This window comes from Macaca fascicularis, chromosome 2 (assembly GCF_037993035.2).
Source record: "Macaca fascicularis isolate 582-1 chromosome 2, T2T-MFA8v1.1".
Lineage (NCBI taxonomy): Eukaryota > Metazoa > Chordata > Mammalia > Primates > Cercopithecidae > Macaca > Macaca fascicularis.
Window position 1 is genome coordinate 119,815,097 of NC_088376.1, and position 18,268 is coordinate 119,833,364.

At 41.8% G+C, this 18,268-nt stretch overlaps 1 protein-coding gene across 22 annotated transcripts in view; it reads right to left on the reverse strand.

The window, feature by feature from the left end:
* Nucleotides 1-2,791: 2,791 nt before the first annotated feature.
* ARHGEF3 (Rho guanine nucleotide exchange factor 3) overlaps nucleotides 2,792-18,268 on the reverse strand; it is a 347,163-nt gene continuing 331,686 nt past the window's right edge. For 20 of the 22 annotated variants that reach the window (XM_074032546.1, XM_045386029.3, XM_074032549.1 and 17 more), the window contains 3 exons: nucleotides 12,570-12,740; nucleotides 7,595-7,781; nucleotides 2,792-4,991 (listed from right to left, as the gene is read on the reverse strand). In XM_074032546.1, the coding sequence (XP_073888647.1) occupies nucleotides 4,639-4,991; nucleotides 7,595-7,781; nucleotides 12,570-12,740 (711 nt within the window). In that variant the 3' untranslated portion in view covers nucleotides 2,792-4,638. The remainder of the gene's footprint in view (nucleotides 4,992-7,594; nucleotides 7,782-12,569; nucleotides 12,741-18,268) is intronic. The other 2 variants (XM_045386031.3, XM_045386030.3) reach the window with 1 other exon arrangement.

An 18,268-nucleotide genomic window follows, 5' to 3' on the forward strand; every position in this document is an offset into this window, starting at 1 on the left:
CCACCTCCCAGGTTCAAGTGATTCTCGTGTCTCAGTCTCCTGAGTAGCTGGGATTACAGGCACGTGCCACCAGGATAGGCTAATTTCCATATTTTTAGTAGAGATGTGGTTTTACCATTTTGGCCAAACTGGTATTCAACTCCTGGTCTCAAGTGATCTGCCCTCCTCGGCCTCCCAAAGTGCTGGGATTACAGGCATAAGGCACCACGCCTGGGCAACATGTACAAATTTAAAAGTGATTATTAAATAACAGTGAAAACTACTAGCTCTTAGTATTTTTTAAAACAGTGATTTCACATACAGTCTCACTTTTAAATGGGCTCAAGGGGTCCAGTGTCCCTGGCAACAGAGAATAAAACACTTGCAGAATGTCATTTTCAAACCTTTCACAGATGAGAGCACAGTTCATTAATACCTAGGTATGTTTGCATGTGGACAAGCTTTGAAATGCATGTCCAGTTTCCTAGGCTAAGTGATTGGCTCTTAAAGATACAGTGCATGACTTCTAATTCCTTGTTATTCCCTCAGGTCAACTGAAAACTGCTTTGACTAGGTAGGTTTGTGCAGCTGACTGATACATGAACCAAATCTGGAGAAAGGAGATATGATGGCATGAGCATTTTTTTTCTCTCCAACTTGTTTCCCTCAGCACCTTTGAGGTACAGTGAATACGGTCACCTTTTCTCACTGTGTGCTCATGTGGACAAGGTTTTACATTTTGATGATCGTCAGATTTCTATTGGTAGGTTTGGGCTTGGGGAACCCTCTTCCCTTCCAATAGTGTAGTTCTAGAATTCTGTTAATAAACAAGTTAGTGTGAATTAATTGAATCAACTGCGTCAATAAGGTGGGGGGGGGGCGGTATTTAGTGTCTGTCTCCTCAATGCCAAGGGGAGCCAGGTGAGGGAAACTGACTTGAGTGAAACTGGCCAGTCTCTTCACCAAATCTTTAAGAGTCCTCAGGCTTTAGGAGAATTAGTAAAAAATGGACATGCACAGAATGTAAATGGAAAGTCAAACAGCCTCTTCACCAAGATGGTGGGTTGCAGTTTCCTGCAGCCACACAGTCTTCGTTGAAACAGGGCTGTGGTTATGAAGAGCTATGCGTTCTTAGCTGCTGCAGATTGTGCTGGGAATGGAAACTAAAGCAGTGGCGGTGACCACAACCCAGAAGCTGAAACCATGCTCTAATTTTACAGAAAATTGCTAGTTCTGGCTCTGTTCATTGCTTATGGGTTTTCATTTAGACTGCAAAGATTACATCTAGTAGATTGCAAGGATTACATCTAGTTGTGTGTGAAATAACATCTTGAAAATTGACTGAAGAAAAAACATTTAGCCCTCACTCATTTGTACTAACCCACAAAACGTCAGTACAAACATTTTCTAATATAAGATACATCCTTTAGCATTGACAGTCAGTACAATTATAGGAGTAAAAAACGGAGGGAATAGCCAAAGCAGCAGTGAGAAAAGAGGACAGACAAAAGAGGAGGAGGAAGAAAAAAATTAGGAGAAGCGAGTTTGCATTTGGGAAAAAATTTGGACTTACATTTATTTATGTGAATATCTTGCCAAATTTGGGAAGTAACAGTATGTTAAAGAAAATGGTGAGAGCTTATTGTAAAGATAAGACTACCTACCAGCCTTATTGGGCCCATGTGCTATTGAGAATTGGCTACTAACAGCTTAAAAATGTTTAGCCTTTTCATCTAAAAAAAAACCCCACTAATTGTGGGAAAGAGTACTAATCTTTTTTTTTTTTTTTTTTTGAGACAGGTTCTCACTCTGTCACCCAGGCTGGAGTGCAACAGTGTGATCACAGCTCACTGCAACCTCTGCCTCCTGGGCTTAAGGGATCCTCCCGACTCAAGTCTCCTGAGTAGCTGGGACTATAGGCACATGCCACCACGCCTGGCTAATTTTTGTGTTTTTGTAGAGATGAGGTCTTGCCATGTTGCCTAGGCTGGTCTTGAACTCCTGGACTCAAGCAATTCACCTGGCTTGGCCTCCCAAACTGCTAGGATTAGAGGTGTAGCCACTGCGTTCAGTCTAGAAAGAGTACTAATCATTTTAATTAAAGTAGACTGAAATTCCAGTAAGAATTTCAAAGTGAAATTGGCCTTTTATTTAGCCTCAAGTTCCTCAACAGTTACCTATATTAGCAGTGAGATTCAACATTTCTTTTCTGTAACACCTATGACTTATCACTTCACTTTATACATAGTATGGATTCCAGATAGAGTTATTAAAAGTGAACACATAAGTGAATGAAAAGAGAATGCTTGAGAAAATAGATTTTAGAATTATGAGTTATTGTACAGATTCAGTGGATTATGCCTGTAATCCCAACACTTTAGGAGGTTGTGGCAGAAGGATCACTTGAGGCCAGGGGGTTCAGGACCAGCCTGGGCAACGTAGTAAGACTTCAATCTTTACAAAAAATTTAAAAATTAGCCAGATGTGGTGATGTGCACCTGTAATCCCAGTTACTTGGGAGGCTGAGGTAGGATTGCGTAAGCCCAGGAATTTGAGGTTGCAGTGAGCTATGATCATACCACCACACTCCAGCCTGGGTAACAGAGTGAGACCCTGTTTCAAAAGAAAGAAAGAAAAAAAAACGAGTTCTGTGAAAGTTTTGATAGATCAAAGACAAGCATTTATATCAATCTGCACCCTATTTTAAAGTTTGTATTCAGGAACCACAAACAAAAATTTCAGAAAGAACCTCCCCAGAACACAGCTGAAACCTGTATTTTGTTTGTAGGACAAACACTGTACACATGGAGGATGACTTAATAATGTAATTTATTTGAAATATTTCCAGAAAAGTTTAAGGCCATTATACAAAAACATTCATTTCATCAAAACATTCATTGACTTTCTTCCCATAGGCCAACACTTGACAAACCTCTTTTCCCAACACACTGGCTGATGGCTCCTAAAAGTGGCTGATGGCTCCTACAAAGAATCATTCATTCTTTTCCTCACCATTAAAAGGCTGTTCTTGGCTTTCCTCTGCTTCTGTCTGCAGCAGGTTCACTTGCTGTATCAATAACAACTTGAGAAACAAAGCAGTTTTAAATAAACTTGTAATAGAAAAAATTCACCATGTTTAAGATCTATAAATACAGAAATATGTTTTATAGGGTAAAATTGACCACAATATCCTTGTTTTTAAAAAATAAAGTATATACCTTGTTTTTATATTGATATATCCTGTCACACAGCTTCTTTGAATGCACATGATATATGTACATAATAAAATGACATCAATGCACTTACTTTCTTTTCTGTAAACTTGAAAGACAGAAGATTAAAGAAAAACTTTTTGGCAATAATTTAGAATAATTACCACTAGTGCTGGTGTGGGTATAATTTTGCACAGGTCATCCTTAATATTTACACTTGCAGGGAGCTCTTCTAGGTACTTCGCTTTTTTTAAGGTCTGCACTTTACCCTGCACTGTAAATCAAGGCTGGACAAAGAGGTTACTAATCTGGCTAGCTGATCCTAATTCATCAGAGTTAATGAAATTGGCCTCTGGAGAACATAATTACAATTCTGATTATAGCACAGAACCAGAGATGGCAAACTGATAACCCAAAAGCAGAGCAGGAAAGCCCAAGGCTCTGGCCTTTCTCAGCCTTGCTTTTCTCTCAGTGGCTCCCACACAAGGTTCTGACGAAGTGCTTTTCATTCCAACTTCTTCCTCTCCTGTGTTTCTATAAACAGTGTCATCGATAGAGTCATGGTCTCTCTTCCTTGTTGCTTCATTCATTCTCTAAAATATGAGTAGGCCTAGGCAGATGAAACACAATGAAGACAGGGCCTTCTTGTTATCCTGGAAGGCTTTCCTAGGCCACTTGGGTTCTATTCTGATGTTTTAGGCTAGCAACCAACTATGAGAGACACCTCCTGGTGCCATGTGCATTTCAGTTAAAGATTCAGAGCTGGCAGCTGCTTTTGTCCTGGCCCTTTTTAAGGTCAGCCTCTATTTTATGTCCTAATACATTCTTGCATCAAACTTGCAATGGATGAAGTTGCAAGGTTCAGACAGTGCGTCCTCCTTTGCAAAATTAAGCCTTCAGAATCTCCAGGGATGTTTTCAAGCTTTCTAGTTGAATAAAATCAAACCAAGTTCACTTCATGAGTTGGTCTTTCCTGATTCTCTCTCTAATACCATCCCGATACACAGGTGACTTCCTCATGCCCTATTTACAAGGCCCTCTAAATTCTGTGCCTTCAGCTACCACATCTAAGAGCTGGGAAAGTGCTACAGAAGCACAAGAGGAAGGACTCTTCAAGCAATCTATGTAAAACAGTAGTTTCGAGATTCTTTTTCTATTTTTTTTTAAATCCAGCAGGACAATTGAAAGTAACTTGTTTGAGTACCTCTCCATCCATCCAGACACTTGTGAAATACAACACAGGGTAATAGTTGCCACAGATTCCAGCTTACACAGACAGATTGGCAGTTACAGTACTAGGGACAAAGGTACAGATACAAGAGACTGGGTCAACATGTATATTTTCACAAAAGTATGAAAAAGTGCTTCTCCAAACCGTTCCATCTGCGGAATGCAAATACTGTACAGGTAAGACGCAGGCCTGCTTTCCGAAATGCGCATGCTTCTGTCAGACGTTGCTTTCACCATGCCTGCTGTTCCCACAGGAAGAGTCTGTCTGTTCCATGTGCTCACAGTCGAGGCTGACCTCACTTGTGTCCATACTACAGTCTGACTCACTGTCCGATTGGTCCATCTGTTCAAGTTTTGTTTCTCCCTGTAGCTCTCTGCTCCCAGTGGTGGGATTTAGGAATGATCCCTCGGAGTCAAGCACCCCAGCTTGCCCGGCAGCACATAAAACTGTTTCTTTGGCTTGACGAATACAATTAAGCCACTGCTGTTTGTTGAAGGTGTCATTGGCTTGTAGCGAGTGGGTCTGACTTTGGGATCCATTTTTGAAACTGACTCTGAAGAAGTTTTTAACTAGAAGGGAAAAACACATGAAAAACAAAGTCAATGGACAGATCCTTCCTCAGGCCAAAGAGAACACACATAGTGACACTAAACCCCAGAATCCATGGCAGGTATTGCTGATAACAAAACGTTTCCCACTGAACCGGGACATGGCTCAGCTCCACCCTGCAGCCACCATCAGGGAGTTGGGGTTGACACAGGTCTAGCGTTCAGCTGCCCTCATTGCTCTCAGAAACCAGCAGGTGGAGATCATCTTGGAACAACAAAGTTAAGTGATTTAGGGGAGCCCAGAGTACTGGTGACCAAATCTGGCTGCATAACAAAATCCCTTGGGGTGAGAGCTTGTGAAAAAGACAGATGCCCTCAGGAGACTGAAGTGGGAGCGCTGCTTGAGTCCAGGAGTTTGAGATCAGCCTGAGCAATATAGTGACACCTTTTCTCAAAAAGTAAAAATAAAAATAAATCCCCAGGCCCTTTTTGAGAGATTCTGATTCAGTAGATCTAAAAGTGGGTTTCATAATCTGTAATTTCAACAAGTAGACCAAGCTAGAGCTTTTTTTCAGTTTAAGAGGCTCTTTTTAATATTAAAACATGCCCATGTTTCTCCACGAGAGTATCTATACACTTAGTATTCAATGATGGAGAAGATATATGTAGACAAACTTGGTTTCATTGTCAAATGAAATTACATTTTAATTACTTCAACAGGAGCTATCTGCATTTAAAAGAAATGGTAGTCCACAATATGGAAGACATTTTATTTAATCTTTTTTTTTTTTTTTTTTTTTTTGAGACGGAGTCTTGCTCTGGAGTACAGTGGCACAATCTTCGCTCACTGCAACCTCTGCTTCCTGGGTTCAAGTGATTCTCCGGTCTCAGCCTCCCAAGTAGCTGGGATTACAGGCACGCACCACCACGCCTGGCTAATTTTTGTATTTTTTTAGTAGAGACAGGGTTTTGCAATGTTGGTCAGGCTGGTCTCGAACTCCTGACCTCAGGTGATCCACCCACCTCAGCCTCCCAAAAAGATGGGGTTACAGGTGTAAACCACCATGCCTGGCCTATTTAATAACAACAATATAATGGACATTTAATGGGCCTTGTGTGCCACATGCAATGCTTGGTTCACAGAAACATCTGCAGTCTGTCCCTTTGCACTAACCCCGCAGCCAGTAGACTGGGAACCACCACCACTTCCAATGGCTTAGAGGCTAAGGAACAGAGGGAGAGGAGGCCAAAATGTTTTACTGCTAGCCATCTTCGGCTAGAAGCTAATCTCTGTCCTTCAAATTTAGGCTCCACCCTTTGATCTTGGGCAAGTACCTTAAATCCTCTGTATCTTAGTTCCTAACTTGTAAAATGAAGAAAACAAGAACCTACTTTATATGGTTGTTATGAGGAATAAATGTAATACATGTAAATGCTTATAAAATGCCTGGCACATAGTCAATACTCAAGAAACATAAGGTCTTATTTCTACTACTCCTACTCCTAGGGTAGAGGGATTGATCAGTAGGTAGAAGGCAGTACATACTAATTACTTTGACAGTATGATGCCTGTGTTAACCCAGGAAGCTCAAAGGTTACTTTCTCAAAGAAGTACTCCTTATTTCATTTAAAACAGACCTCCAGGCGGGGCCTGGGGGCCTGTAATCCCAGCACTTTGGGAGGCTGAGGTGGGTGGATCACTTGGGGCCAGGAGTTCGAGACCAGCCTCGCCAACATGGCAAAACCTTGTCTCTACTGAAAATACAAAAAATAGCCAGGTGTGGTGGCCCGCGCCTGTATTCCCAGTTACTTGGGAGGGTGAGCCCCAAGAATTGCTTGAACCCAGGAGGAAGAGGGTGCAGTGAGCTGAGATCACGCCACCACACACCAGCCTGGGTAACAGAGTAAGACTCTGTCTCAAAAAAATACATAAATAAAAATAAAACAGACCTCCTATTGCTATCCCTTCCTATTCCCTTACTGGGTTTTAAGTTTTCTTAACAACACTTAAAGTATTCATTTGCTTATCATCTTTCTCCTCCATCACAATGCAAGCTCCATAGGGGAAGGAAGTTACCTGCTTGTTTCACTGAGTATCATGTTAGATACTCGATAGATATTGCTATCTTGGCTTCTTTTAATTAATTCGTTTATGAAGTCTTAAATTAGGCCCACTGAGTAATGTTACAGATGAACCCACATTCCAGTTGACCATTCTTATGTCTCTTTAGGGACAAGTCTACCAGTTCAACTGCAAAACCCACCATAATGCAAATGGTATCCACGTAGGGACTATCTGGTTTTAAGCATGTTTTTATCCAATGGAAAAAGACAGAGAAAGAGAACTTAAGGAGCACTAACGATGTGCAGATAGGTTCACTTGGAGTATCTTACTAAATCCTTATAACAATCTTATGAAGGAGGTAAGTATGCATTTCCATTTTGGAGATGAGAAACTGAGAATCACAGGGGCCAAACAAAGTACATAATCAGGAAGTGATGAGACAGCATTCAAATGCAGTTTGACTTCAAGACTGGCTTTTCTCTTTCCACCAGCTGCCCACTCCCTCCAAACTACCACAGCCAAAAACGTTCAACATGTTAACCCCGACTGCTATCCATACTTCTCTCGTTGTTGCTGAATGCCCCTCGCAGGGAGCCACCCAGCCTCACTTCTCCGTCCTGGAGGTCTTCCAGCAGGAGGTCCTTCACGGGGATTGGCTGACGGTACAGCTGGTAGCAAAGCTGCTCATTGTGGGTGACGGCTCGAGTGATCACAAGCACTTCTTGGAACAGGAAAACATGCAGTTTCTAGAAGAAAAAAATCCACAGGCTTTCACTAAGCAATAATGTAATGAGTGGTTGATATGTGGACCTCTGTGGATAGAGAGGTCCCCAGGTACCAGGTTCACACTGGATTTTGAACTCCTAGGTTCAAATCTACCTTCAGGAGAACCAAAGTTGGGCATGATGCAGGCACTTCCAGATATGTCCACTGCCCTTCCTGTAGAAGCACCTCCCTAGGGACTCAGTGGAGAAAGCCCTTCTGCCTACAGATACCTGCAGCCAGGGTTGCCAACTTTGGGGGCCCTATTCATATTGCAATTCACAACTTGTACAGACATATCTGCCCCAGCTCCTATAAGAAAAAAACGAGAAAGGGAAATAGAATCAAGAGGGTAATGAAGGGAAAAAAAGTTAGCACTCTCTTGGCTTTGGTTTTATTACTCAATATAATTCTAAGTAAGCAGGCCGGATGTGGTGGCTCACACCTGTAATTCTAGCACTTTGGGAGGCTGAGGTGGGCGGATCACTTGAGGTTAGGAGTTCGAGACCAGCCTGGCCAATATGGTGAAACCCCATCTCTATTAAAAATACAAAAACTAGGCCGGGCGCCGTGGCTCATGCCTGCACTCCAGCCTGGGCGACAGTGCAAGACTCCATCTAAAAAAATTAAAAAAATACAAAAAATACAAAAACTAGCCAGGCGAGGTTGGGGGGGTGGGGGCGCCTGTAATTCCAGCTACTCAGGAGGCTGAGGCAGAAGAATCGTTGGAGCCCAGGAGGCAGAGGTTGCAGTGAGCCGAGATCACACCACTGCACTTCAGCCCGGGTGACAGAGCGAGACTGTCTCCGAAAAAAAAAAAAAAATTCTAAAACATCAAAATTACAAATAGTCTATAAAAAATGAGACTGGTATATCAAAGCTAATATTAATCTTTGCTTTCCAAACCCATAAAAAACACTTGTTCCTTCAACCACAGAGTCATTATCAGCTTTATCCAGGAACTCCAAATCAGAAGACTGCTCATTCCTGAGGGAACCAGAGTATGCTGACACAGCCACAAAGAAAGATCATCAGGCCGGGTGGGGTGGCTCACGCCTCTAATCCCAGCACTTTGGGAGGCCGAGGTGGGTGGATCACCTGAGGTCAGGAGTTCAAGACCAGCCTGGCCAACATGGTGAAACCCCATCTCTACTAAAAATACAAAAATTAGCCGGGTGCAGTGGCGGGTGCCTATAATCCCAGCTACTCAGGAGGCTAAGGCAGGAGAATTGCTTGAACCCAGGAGGTAGAGGTTGCAGTGAGCTGAGATCGGGCCATTGTATTCCAGCCTGAGAGACAAGAGCAAATTCTGTCTCAAAAAAAAAAAAAGATCCACATTTTCCTTCTCAGTTAAGTTCATCAGAACCTTGGTTCTCTGAAGAAAAAAGTTGACAACTGATGTGTGTGATGTGGGCAAAAAGGAAACTGCAAAAATGAAGGCTTGTTTTAGGCCCCATTATGAAAGCAGGTGTGCTTGGTGGAGTTGGGGTAAATTTGCTCCATTCAATGCTAAGTGCCAGACTCTTCTCACAGTTTGGAAATGCTTAGGAACTGAAGTGAAAATATCCACAACTTTGCAACTAGGTTCTAGCTTTCTGGTGGAAATACTTGGGAATGTCAATCCAGCGGTCTTAAAGGGGAGAGACCAGAAGAGGAGAGGTTCTCACTTGGGTTCGCATGGACATAAAGATAGGAACAACAGACACTGGGGACTCTAAAAGGCAAGAGGGAGTGAGAGGGGCAAGGGCTGAAACTTCCTATCGAGTACTATGTTCACTATCTGGGTGATGGGATCAATAGAAGCCCATTCTCAGCACCATGCAGTATATTCTTGTAACAAACCTGCACATATACCCCCTGGATCTAAAACAAAAATGGGAACTGAATTAAAAACTTTGGATTAGAATTTTGACTTGGGATAGTGGAAGCACACTCAATATTATTAGATCATTTTAAATTTGGGAAAAAAGAAACCCATACGTCTCCCACCCCTATCCCTACTACCTCCCAAACACACACAAACACAGAAACAAAACCCAACCAAATCTTGGCTAGAGGGAATAAAATGTATATTTAAGAAGACTGAAAAACAGGATAAAGCACAAAACCAAGTTAAAGGCTTTTTGGTGTGGTAGTTGTGGAAATAATGTGTTAAGAATTTTCTTTTGGGGATTGTTTTAATGTACAGTATTTGGAATAATCAGATTTTTACACTGTTTCTACTTCTATCAATTTGCTAGCCAAGGTGGGCTGAGACTGTCTGGGCAACCTTTTAAAAATACAACTCAGGTGGGCACGGTGGCTCACTCCTGTAATCCCAGCACTTTGGGAGGCCGAGGTGGATGGATCACTTGAGGTCAGGAATTCAAGAACAGCCTGGCCAACATGGTGAAACCCCATCTCTACTAAAAATGCAAAAATTAGCCAAGCATGGTGGTGGGTGCCTGTAATCCCAGCTACTTGGGAGGCTGAGGCACGAGAACTGCTTGAACCCGGGAGGTGGAGGTTGCAGTGAGCCAGGATCGTGCCACTGCACTCTATCCTGGGCAACAGAGCAAGACTCTGTCTCAAAAAACAAATAAACAAGCAAACAAGCAAAAAAGTCATTTATGAATGTTCACTGATAATTTCTCTTATTGGTCTCAACTCCTTCCTGCCCTCAAACTACTGTGCTTTTTTTCTGACCCAAGACTTTATTCACAGTGACTTTTTTTTTTTTTTTTTTTGAGATGGGGTCTTGCTCTGTCGCCCAGGCTAGAGTGCAGTGGCACGAACTCGGCTCACTGCAAACTCCGCCTCCTGGGTTCATGCCATTCTCCTGCCTTAGCCTCCCGAGTAGCTGGGACTACAGGCGCCCGCCACCGCGTCCGGCTAATTTTTTTTTGTATTTTTTAGTAGAGACAGGGTTTCACTGTGTTAGCCAGGATGGTGTCTCGATCTCCTGACCTCATGATCTGCCTGCCTCAGCCTCCCAAAAGTGCTGGGATTACAGGCGTGAGCCCAGCCATTCACAATGACTTTTACAACTCTACTGGGGGAAAAAAAACCCACAAGCCTCCCACCCCAACTATCTTTGTTCTCAAACATCTATCTGCCTGCAATAAAAACTAGAGTTTATCTTTATGCCCTACGCACATCTAACCAGAGAGTTCTCAGTCCTTGACTGATGTATAGAAAGATAATAGGCTTACACCCTGTGGAGCAGTACATTTTCCTATTTCTCACTGGGCTTCCTAGAAAGAACGTTCAAGGAGCTTGGTGTCAGATACTAGAAGTCCACAGGTGCTTTCTGAAAATAAGCAAGAAACAATGCAGCTTTCTAGCAATCAGTAACTCCCTAGTCCCACAGACACACGTCTTCAAGCAACAGACTTAATAGGCCTCATTACCCGCACTGTACCATGTACTAGCTGGATCCACAGCATCCCTGATAATGGGTTATAACATGTATTTACTGATTTCAAGTAATATTTCCATGTCTGCTCAGTCTAGGCTAAACGGATGTCCCTTGAATTATCAAAACTTTATTAAGAACCCTTCAATCTAGTTTTGGCTTTCATTCTAAGGGTTGGCTAGATACTGAAGACGAAATACAATCAAAATGCAGAGTCTCTCTCCCAATGGTTATCTCAACACAGAAATTTAAACACACTCACACACACAATTTCTACTGGCTATACATACACATAGCTTGGTGAGCTAAATGAATTTTGAACTCTCATATAATTCAAATTCATCTTTCTCTTTAAATAAGCATTCATTCATTGAGTGCCCAGTATGTGCCAGGTCCCCATAATAGATTCTAAGGTTGACAAAACACAGTCCCCCCACCAAAATAACATGGTATAATGGAATATACTGACAGACAAATGGAGAATTGCAACTCACTATATTAAGTGCTCTAAGGGACATATGCACAGTTGCTATGATAGCAGAAGAGGAACCATTGGTATCCATTTGGGAATAAAAGCCAGGAAATGGGTATCTATAGGTCAAAGCTAAATATGCAACCAATAGAAGATAGGTTATTTTTAAAAAACTGGTTTCAAAATGCCAGTCTGTGGATGGGCCCCAATCCACAATAAAGAAGTTAAATGCATTCAACTGAAGACTGTTTTTCTGAGATTAAATCTTTCTAACATCTTATTAAGATCATCCTTTATTTTCTTAAATCAAAGTGAGAGATGTTAACTATTCTGCATTTGTTTTTCAAAGTCATGATCAGACAAAATAAATAGCTGGCAACCCTATGTTGGTTTCCAAAATTCTTTCTGAATATTGGAATTACAAAATATGAATTACAAAATATGAATGAATATATATATATACATATACACATATGGTCCTGTGACATAAATGACACTGGAAAAGCAATATTTGTTTGAAAGAATGAATGACAGGTATGGTGGCTCAAGCCTGTAATTCCAGCACTTTGAGAGGCCAAGGCGGGCGGATCACTTGAGCTCAGGAGTTTGAGACCACCCTGGCCCAATATGGTGAAACCCTGTCTCTACTAAAAAAGTACAAAAATTAGCCGGGCGTGGTGGTGCGCGCCTGCAGTTCCAGCTACTTGGGAGGCCAAGGCACGAGAAATGCTTGAACCTGGGAAGGCATAGGTTGCAGTGAGCCAGCCTGGGTGACAAAGCAAGACTCCATCTTAAAAAAAAAGAACATGACCCTAGATAGGGAAGAAATTGTAAGAGGAGGCTCCACATCAAATGAATTAGGGATGGGGAGGAGGATGAGACTGCTTAAAGGGAGTAACTACTTACCACGCCCCGATTGTTCTTCAGTTCACCATGACAACACAAGACTCGAGAGCTGTCGATCAGGGAGTCTTTCTGGCCTTCTTCCAAGTAAAGAAGCCGCTCTTTATAATAGCGGCATTCAGATTCGCCAGTCTTGGTGTTGATTTCTGCCACAATTCCCTGAATGATATTTATCTATGGAAACAAAGAGGAAAATTAAGTATGGAGGAAAGCAGCAAATCATTCCCACCAAGTCTTAGGGGTTCAGCCTAGAAGGACACCAGGACACACCTGGATCTAATTCTGTTATCTAAGTTGCTACTTTGGGAAAAAGAGAAAAAAAAAACATAAATACTTTTAGTATACTGCATCTATCCATCCATCTGTACACATACACACACATTTATTTGTACACATATAAAGATATTTATATTATACATAAAACTAATATTGATGAATAATTTTATCTGGGAGGAAGGGATACCTATTGAGCTCCAGGCTGCACATTTCTTAAAACGTGCTCACAATGTTGAAAATGTAGCCATATAAAAAAATTGGCTAAGGAGAGAAAATAAAGCAGAATGTAAGAGTCCAAAAGAGGGACTGTCTTTGAGGATGTGACACAATTAATAGCTTCAATGTCTCTCTATATGTACTCAATCCAATGTACGAACAATATTTGCAAACTGGGTTTGAACAAATGGTTTGAATATCTTTTTTTTTTTTTTTTTTTTTCTTCTGATATGGAGTTTCCCTCTTGTTGCCCAGGCTGGAGTGAGATAGCACAATCTTGGCTCACTGCAACCTCAGCCTCCCAGGTTCAAGCGATTCTTCTGCCTCAGCCTCCCAAGTAGCTAGGATTACAGGTGTCTGCCACAACGTCCAACTAATTTTTGTATTTTTTGTTCGTTTTGAGACAGAGTCTCACTCTGTCGCCAGGCTGGAGTGCAGTGGCGCGATCTCAGGTCACTGCAACCTCCGCTTCCTGGGTTCAAGTGATTCTCCTGACTCAACCTCCTGAAGTAGCTGGGACTACAAGCACCATCACGCCCAGCTAATTTTTTGTATTTTTTGTAGAGACAGGGTTTCACCATGTTGACCAGGGTGGTCTCGATCTCTTGACCTTGTGATCCGCCCGCCTTGGCCTCCCAAAGTGCTGGGATTACAAGCACGAGCCACCGCGCCTGGCCAATTTTTGTATTTTTAGTAGAGATGGGTTTCACCATGTTGCCCAGGCTGGTCTCGAACTCCTGAATTCAAGTGATCCACCCACCTCTGCCTTCCAAGGTGCTGGGATTACAAGTGTGAGCCACCGCGCCTGGCCTGGATATCTTTTTCAATGATATAATATAAACATTTATAAAGAACAGAGAAAAAATAATGGGAAAAAAGACACCAGTATAATGATGGGGATAGTCTGTATAAATACACTCACACCCAGGGTCTAGAGCACATGTGAGTGAGTAAGTTTGGGCAGAAGATTCCAAAGTGATGGTGGATGCAATGTTGTCAATACAAAAACAAAAGTACCGCCTGAGATGTGGTCAGTGGATATTTATTCTGATGTGTTGGCCATTCTGTCATATGAATATATCTAAATGTTATAAAACGCTAGAAAAGGGATGAGAAATTAGTTGAGCAAAACCTAATGACACCAGGCCAGGCGCGGTGGCTCATGCCTGTGATCCCAGCACTTTGGGAAGCCAGGGCAGGCAGATCACTTGAGGTCAGGAGTTCCACACCAGCCTGGCCAACATAGTGAATGCTGTCTCTACTAAAAATACAAAAAACAATTAGCCAGGCGAGGTGGTGCCCACCTGTAATTCCAGCTACTTGGGAGGCTGAGGTGTGAAAATCGCTTGAACCTGGGAGGCAGACGTTGCAGTGAGCTGATATCACGCCACCGCACTAGAGCCTGGGCGACAGAGCAAGACTCCCTGTCTCAAAAAAATAAAAAACTCCATGACACCAATCAGAGGCAGAACAATGATTTCCTTAGCAGGATTCTCTGTCCCCTAAAAGTGAAAAGACCTACAGTCCCATCGTTCTTGTGGTGGTAACTGAAAAGTACTTAACAGATGGAAAATGTTGATAAGGTTTCTTCTTCATCACATTTACTTAAAAGAAAAGTCAATCTCTGAAAAGCAAGGTTCCAAAAGAGGCCTTTGCTCAGTCAGAAGTTATCATGTCTTAAAATAGTAATAAATTCTATCTAGGATTGTTAAGTAATTATTTTTCTTTTTTTCTTTCATTGAGACAGGGTCTCATTCTGTCGCCCAGGCTGGAGTGCAGTGGCGCCATCTCAGCTCACTGCAACCCCTGCCTCTTGGGCCCAAGTGATCCTCCCACCTCAGCCTCCTGATAGCTGGGACCACAGGTGTATGCCACCATGCCTGGCTAAGTTTTGCATGTTTCATGGAGATGGGGTTTTGCTATGTTGCCTAGGCTGGTCTCTGACTCCTGGACTCAAGTGATCTGCCTGCCTTGGCCTCCCAAAGTGCTAGGATTACAGGCATGAGCCACTGCGTCTGGCCAAGTGATTATTTTTTCATATGCCAGTAAAATGATATTGTCTGCCAAAAGCAACTGGGTAAAAACTGTTACTCAGTTATAACTTTTGTACTTCTACACAAGTTTGACAGAAGATCTTACAGCTTTCAGCTGAAGTTTGGTGAATGTATGGAGAGACCATAATCTGTACATTCTCTGTAGCTATTAAGAGTTTCAAATATCTTTTCTTTCTTTTTTTTTTCTTTTGAGACAGAGTCTTGCTCTTTTCACCCAGGCTGGAGTGCAATGGCACGATCTTGACTCACTGCAACCTTTGCTTCCTGGATTCAAGCGATACTCCTGCCTCAGCCTCCTGAGTAGCTGGGACTACAAGCACCTGCCACCACACCTAGCTAAATTTTGTATTTTTAGTAGAGACAGGCTTTCGCCATGTGGCCAGGCTGGTCTCAAACTCCTGACCACATGATCCGCCTGCCTTGGCCTCCCAAAGTGCTGGGATTACAGGCATGAGCCACCGCGCCTGGCCAAAAGTTTCAAAGATTTCTTTATTGTTTTCTCTATTTCTCAAATTGTGGTGGTAGCACTCACTACTTTGATTTAAAAAAAAAAAAAATCCTTATTTTAAAAAATATAGGCTCTTTAGTGTTACAGAAGAAGCTTTTTGGCCTTTGACGTCAATCTAATATTAAATATAAATTCTGTAAAAGTAATTTGAGCTTTATTAACATAAAACAATAAATAGCAGAACACTTTGGTATACTTTCTTACTTTCTTTTTTCCTTTCTTGGTTTTCAAAAATGACTGATTTTCACTGTTACTTTCAAGACAAAATAATTTCACAAACTATACTAAAGCCATGACTCATCCTTCAAATTAATTTAATGTTTACTGAGAACCTGTTCCATGTTAGACTAAGTGGTACCATTCACAGAAATGAGAGGATTCCTGCCTTCAAGAAGCTTAAAACAAATGGGAGGTATCTGAGCAACTGTGTTATGTCTACTTTATCCTTTTACCTTTCCATATTTTACAATATGTAGTGAAATCCATGCTTTTTCCTTACTATTAAAGACCTCAGCATTAGTCGCTGTGACTTATCAGTTAATTGTTACCAGGTGTACCTGGACAGCTGGAATTAATCAGCACTTGAGTCAATTTTCTGAGTTGCCTGCAAGTATCCAGGAAACCAGAAAGAAGATGCACTATAGTCATAAATATGTGTTCATTTCCTAATTTAACTCAGGAACTGAACAGCTGGCATATCACATGAAGATTAATAAACTCAAATGCCATGGCGGTTCCTTATGCAGCTATGATTAGTTTCAAATACTGCTTCTTTTGCTGGTGTTTCAAAAACAGAGACAAAACAATGGAAACAATCAGTGTTCTCATTCCATGTTCTATGTATACATTTATAATAGTAACTGTGGGTCTGCTTTCATTTATTAAAAATAATGTTTTGTATTTCTGTCTACCTGAATATCATGAGGGTTTTATTTCTCTGCATTGGTTCTTTTTTTCTGGAGACTGAGTTTTGCTCTTGTTGCCCAGGCTGGAGTGCAATGGCACAATCTTGCTCACTGCAACCTCCGCCTCCTGGGTTCAAGTAATTCGCCTGTCTCAGCCTCCTGAATAGCTGGGATTACAGGCATGCACCACCATGCCAGGCTAATTTTGTATTTTTAGTAGAGACGGGGCTTCTCCATGTTGGTCAGGCTGGTCTTGAACTCCTGACCTCAGGTGATCCGCCCGCCTTGGCCTCCCAAAGTGCTGGAATTACAAGCGTGAGCCACTGCTCCTGGCCTCTGCATTGGTTCTTGAGAGAGATTTATTTTGCAGAATTTCAGGGAGGCATAAAGTTACATACAGCAGGCTGCCATTAGCCAGACAACAGTCACAGTAGTTGTGCATTTAAATTAAATTTATTGTTGCATCTCTCACTGGGTTCAAACTGAAGGAAGGGACTGGTAAAGGGAGATGATGAGAGATACCTGGTAACAGTACAGAGATTAAGTGCACACGTGCTGGACTCATCATCCTCAAAGTGGACTCTGAAAGCCCTGACTGTCTGGTTCCTTGTGCCATGATACTCATTGGCTCCTGCCATGAACCAAGAATAGCAGTCTTCATGGCTGTTGCATCAAAAGCAGGACTGTTTTCCCACTTATTTCAGCGATTTTTTTTTTTTTAGGAGTTGAGAAATAGTGGTGGGTGGGGGGAAGGGATGCTCTGCAGGATCATTTTCTGGCAGAAAAATCCTTAGAATTTAAAACATTAAATGACCAAGTTCTCTGGAATATCTGAATATCCAAACTCCTATTTTAAGAAGTTCTCTTTTGGGAAAAATTTTTTATCAACCCTCAAAGCATTATTAAGAAATTCTAATAAAGATGTGGTAGTTTAGGCACTACATTAAAGGCAAGACCTCTTTTTAGATCTAATCATAGGTCTGAATGCAATCAACTCCCTTGGAACGGAAGCAATTTACTTAGCACTCTCTGATTTTTCCCCTTTCATTGATGGGAAATTTATTCAGGGGATATTTGTCAAGCTATATTGCTGCTATGGGTTTTATGTTTATCAGACATTCATAATGCACCCAAGAGTACAGGGCTAAATAATTCTGTTCATCTGGGGTAATGCTACGAGGATTTTGTAAAGAGGGGGAAAAAAATCCTGTGCGTATACTGTGTGAGTAGGCATTTGGAAGACTTGCTCTGCAGACATTTTCAAATGCAGGTATACCATGTTTCATGCACAGATCTGCCTGAATAACCAGGTGCAGAGTCAACTTTTGAAAATGGCTTCATACTTTATGCACTAGGGAAACTGGTTACTAGCACATCATTTTATATTACACACAATCACATTCTTATCTGTTTTTAAATTCAAACTTTAGCTCACTGGGTATTTTTTTTTTAAAAAACAGAACAGTATTCTTTCATGCTCCATATTAAAAAAAAAATCTTTACAGTAACTCAGAACAGGCTCCCATGCTTCAAAAAAGTCATGATTTTGAGTAGCTCATGCTCCCTGTTGTTTTTATTCCTGCAGACCACACACTTGCTGGGATGAAATATGGAGAGGAGGCAACTCTATCGCACTCTTCCCAGTAATAAAAAAACAGACATGATGAAGTAAGATGGGCCTCAACCCAGTGCCTGCGTCCCTGATCTGTGCTGGACTGCAGGCCTGATCTCTGTGTGTTGGGC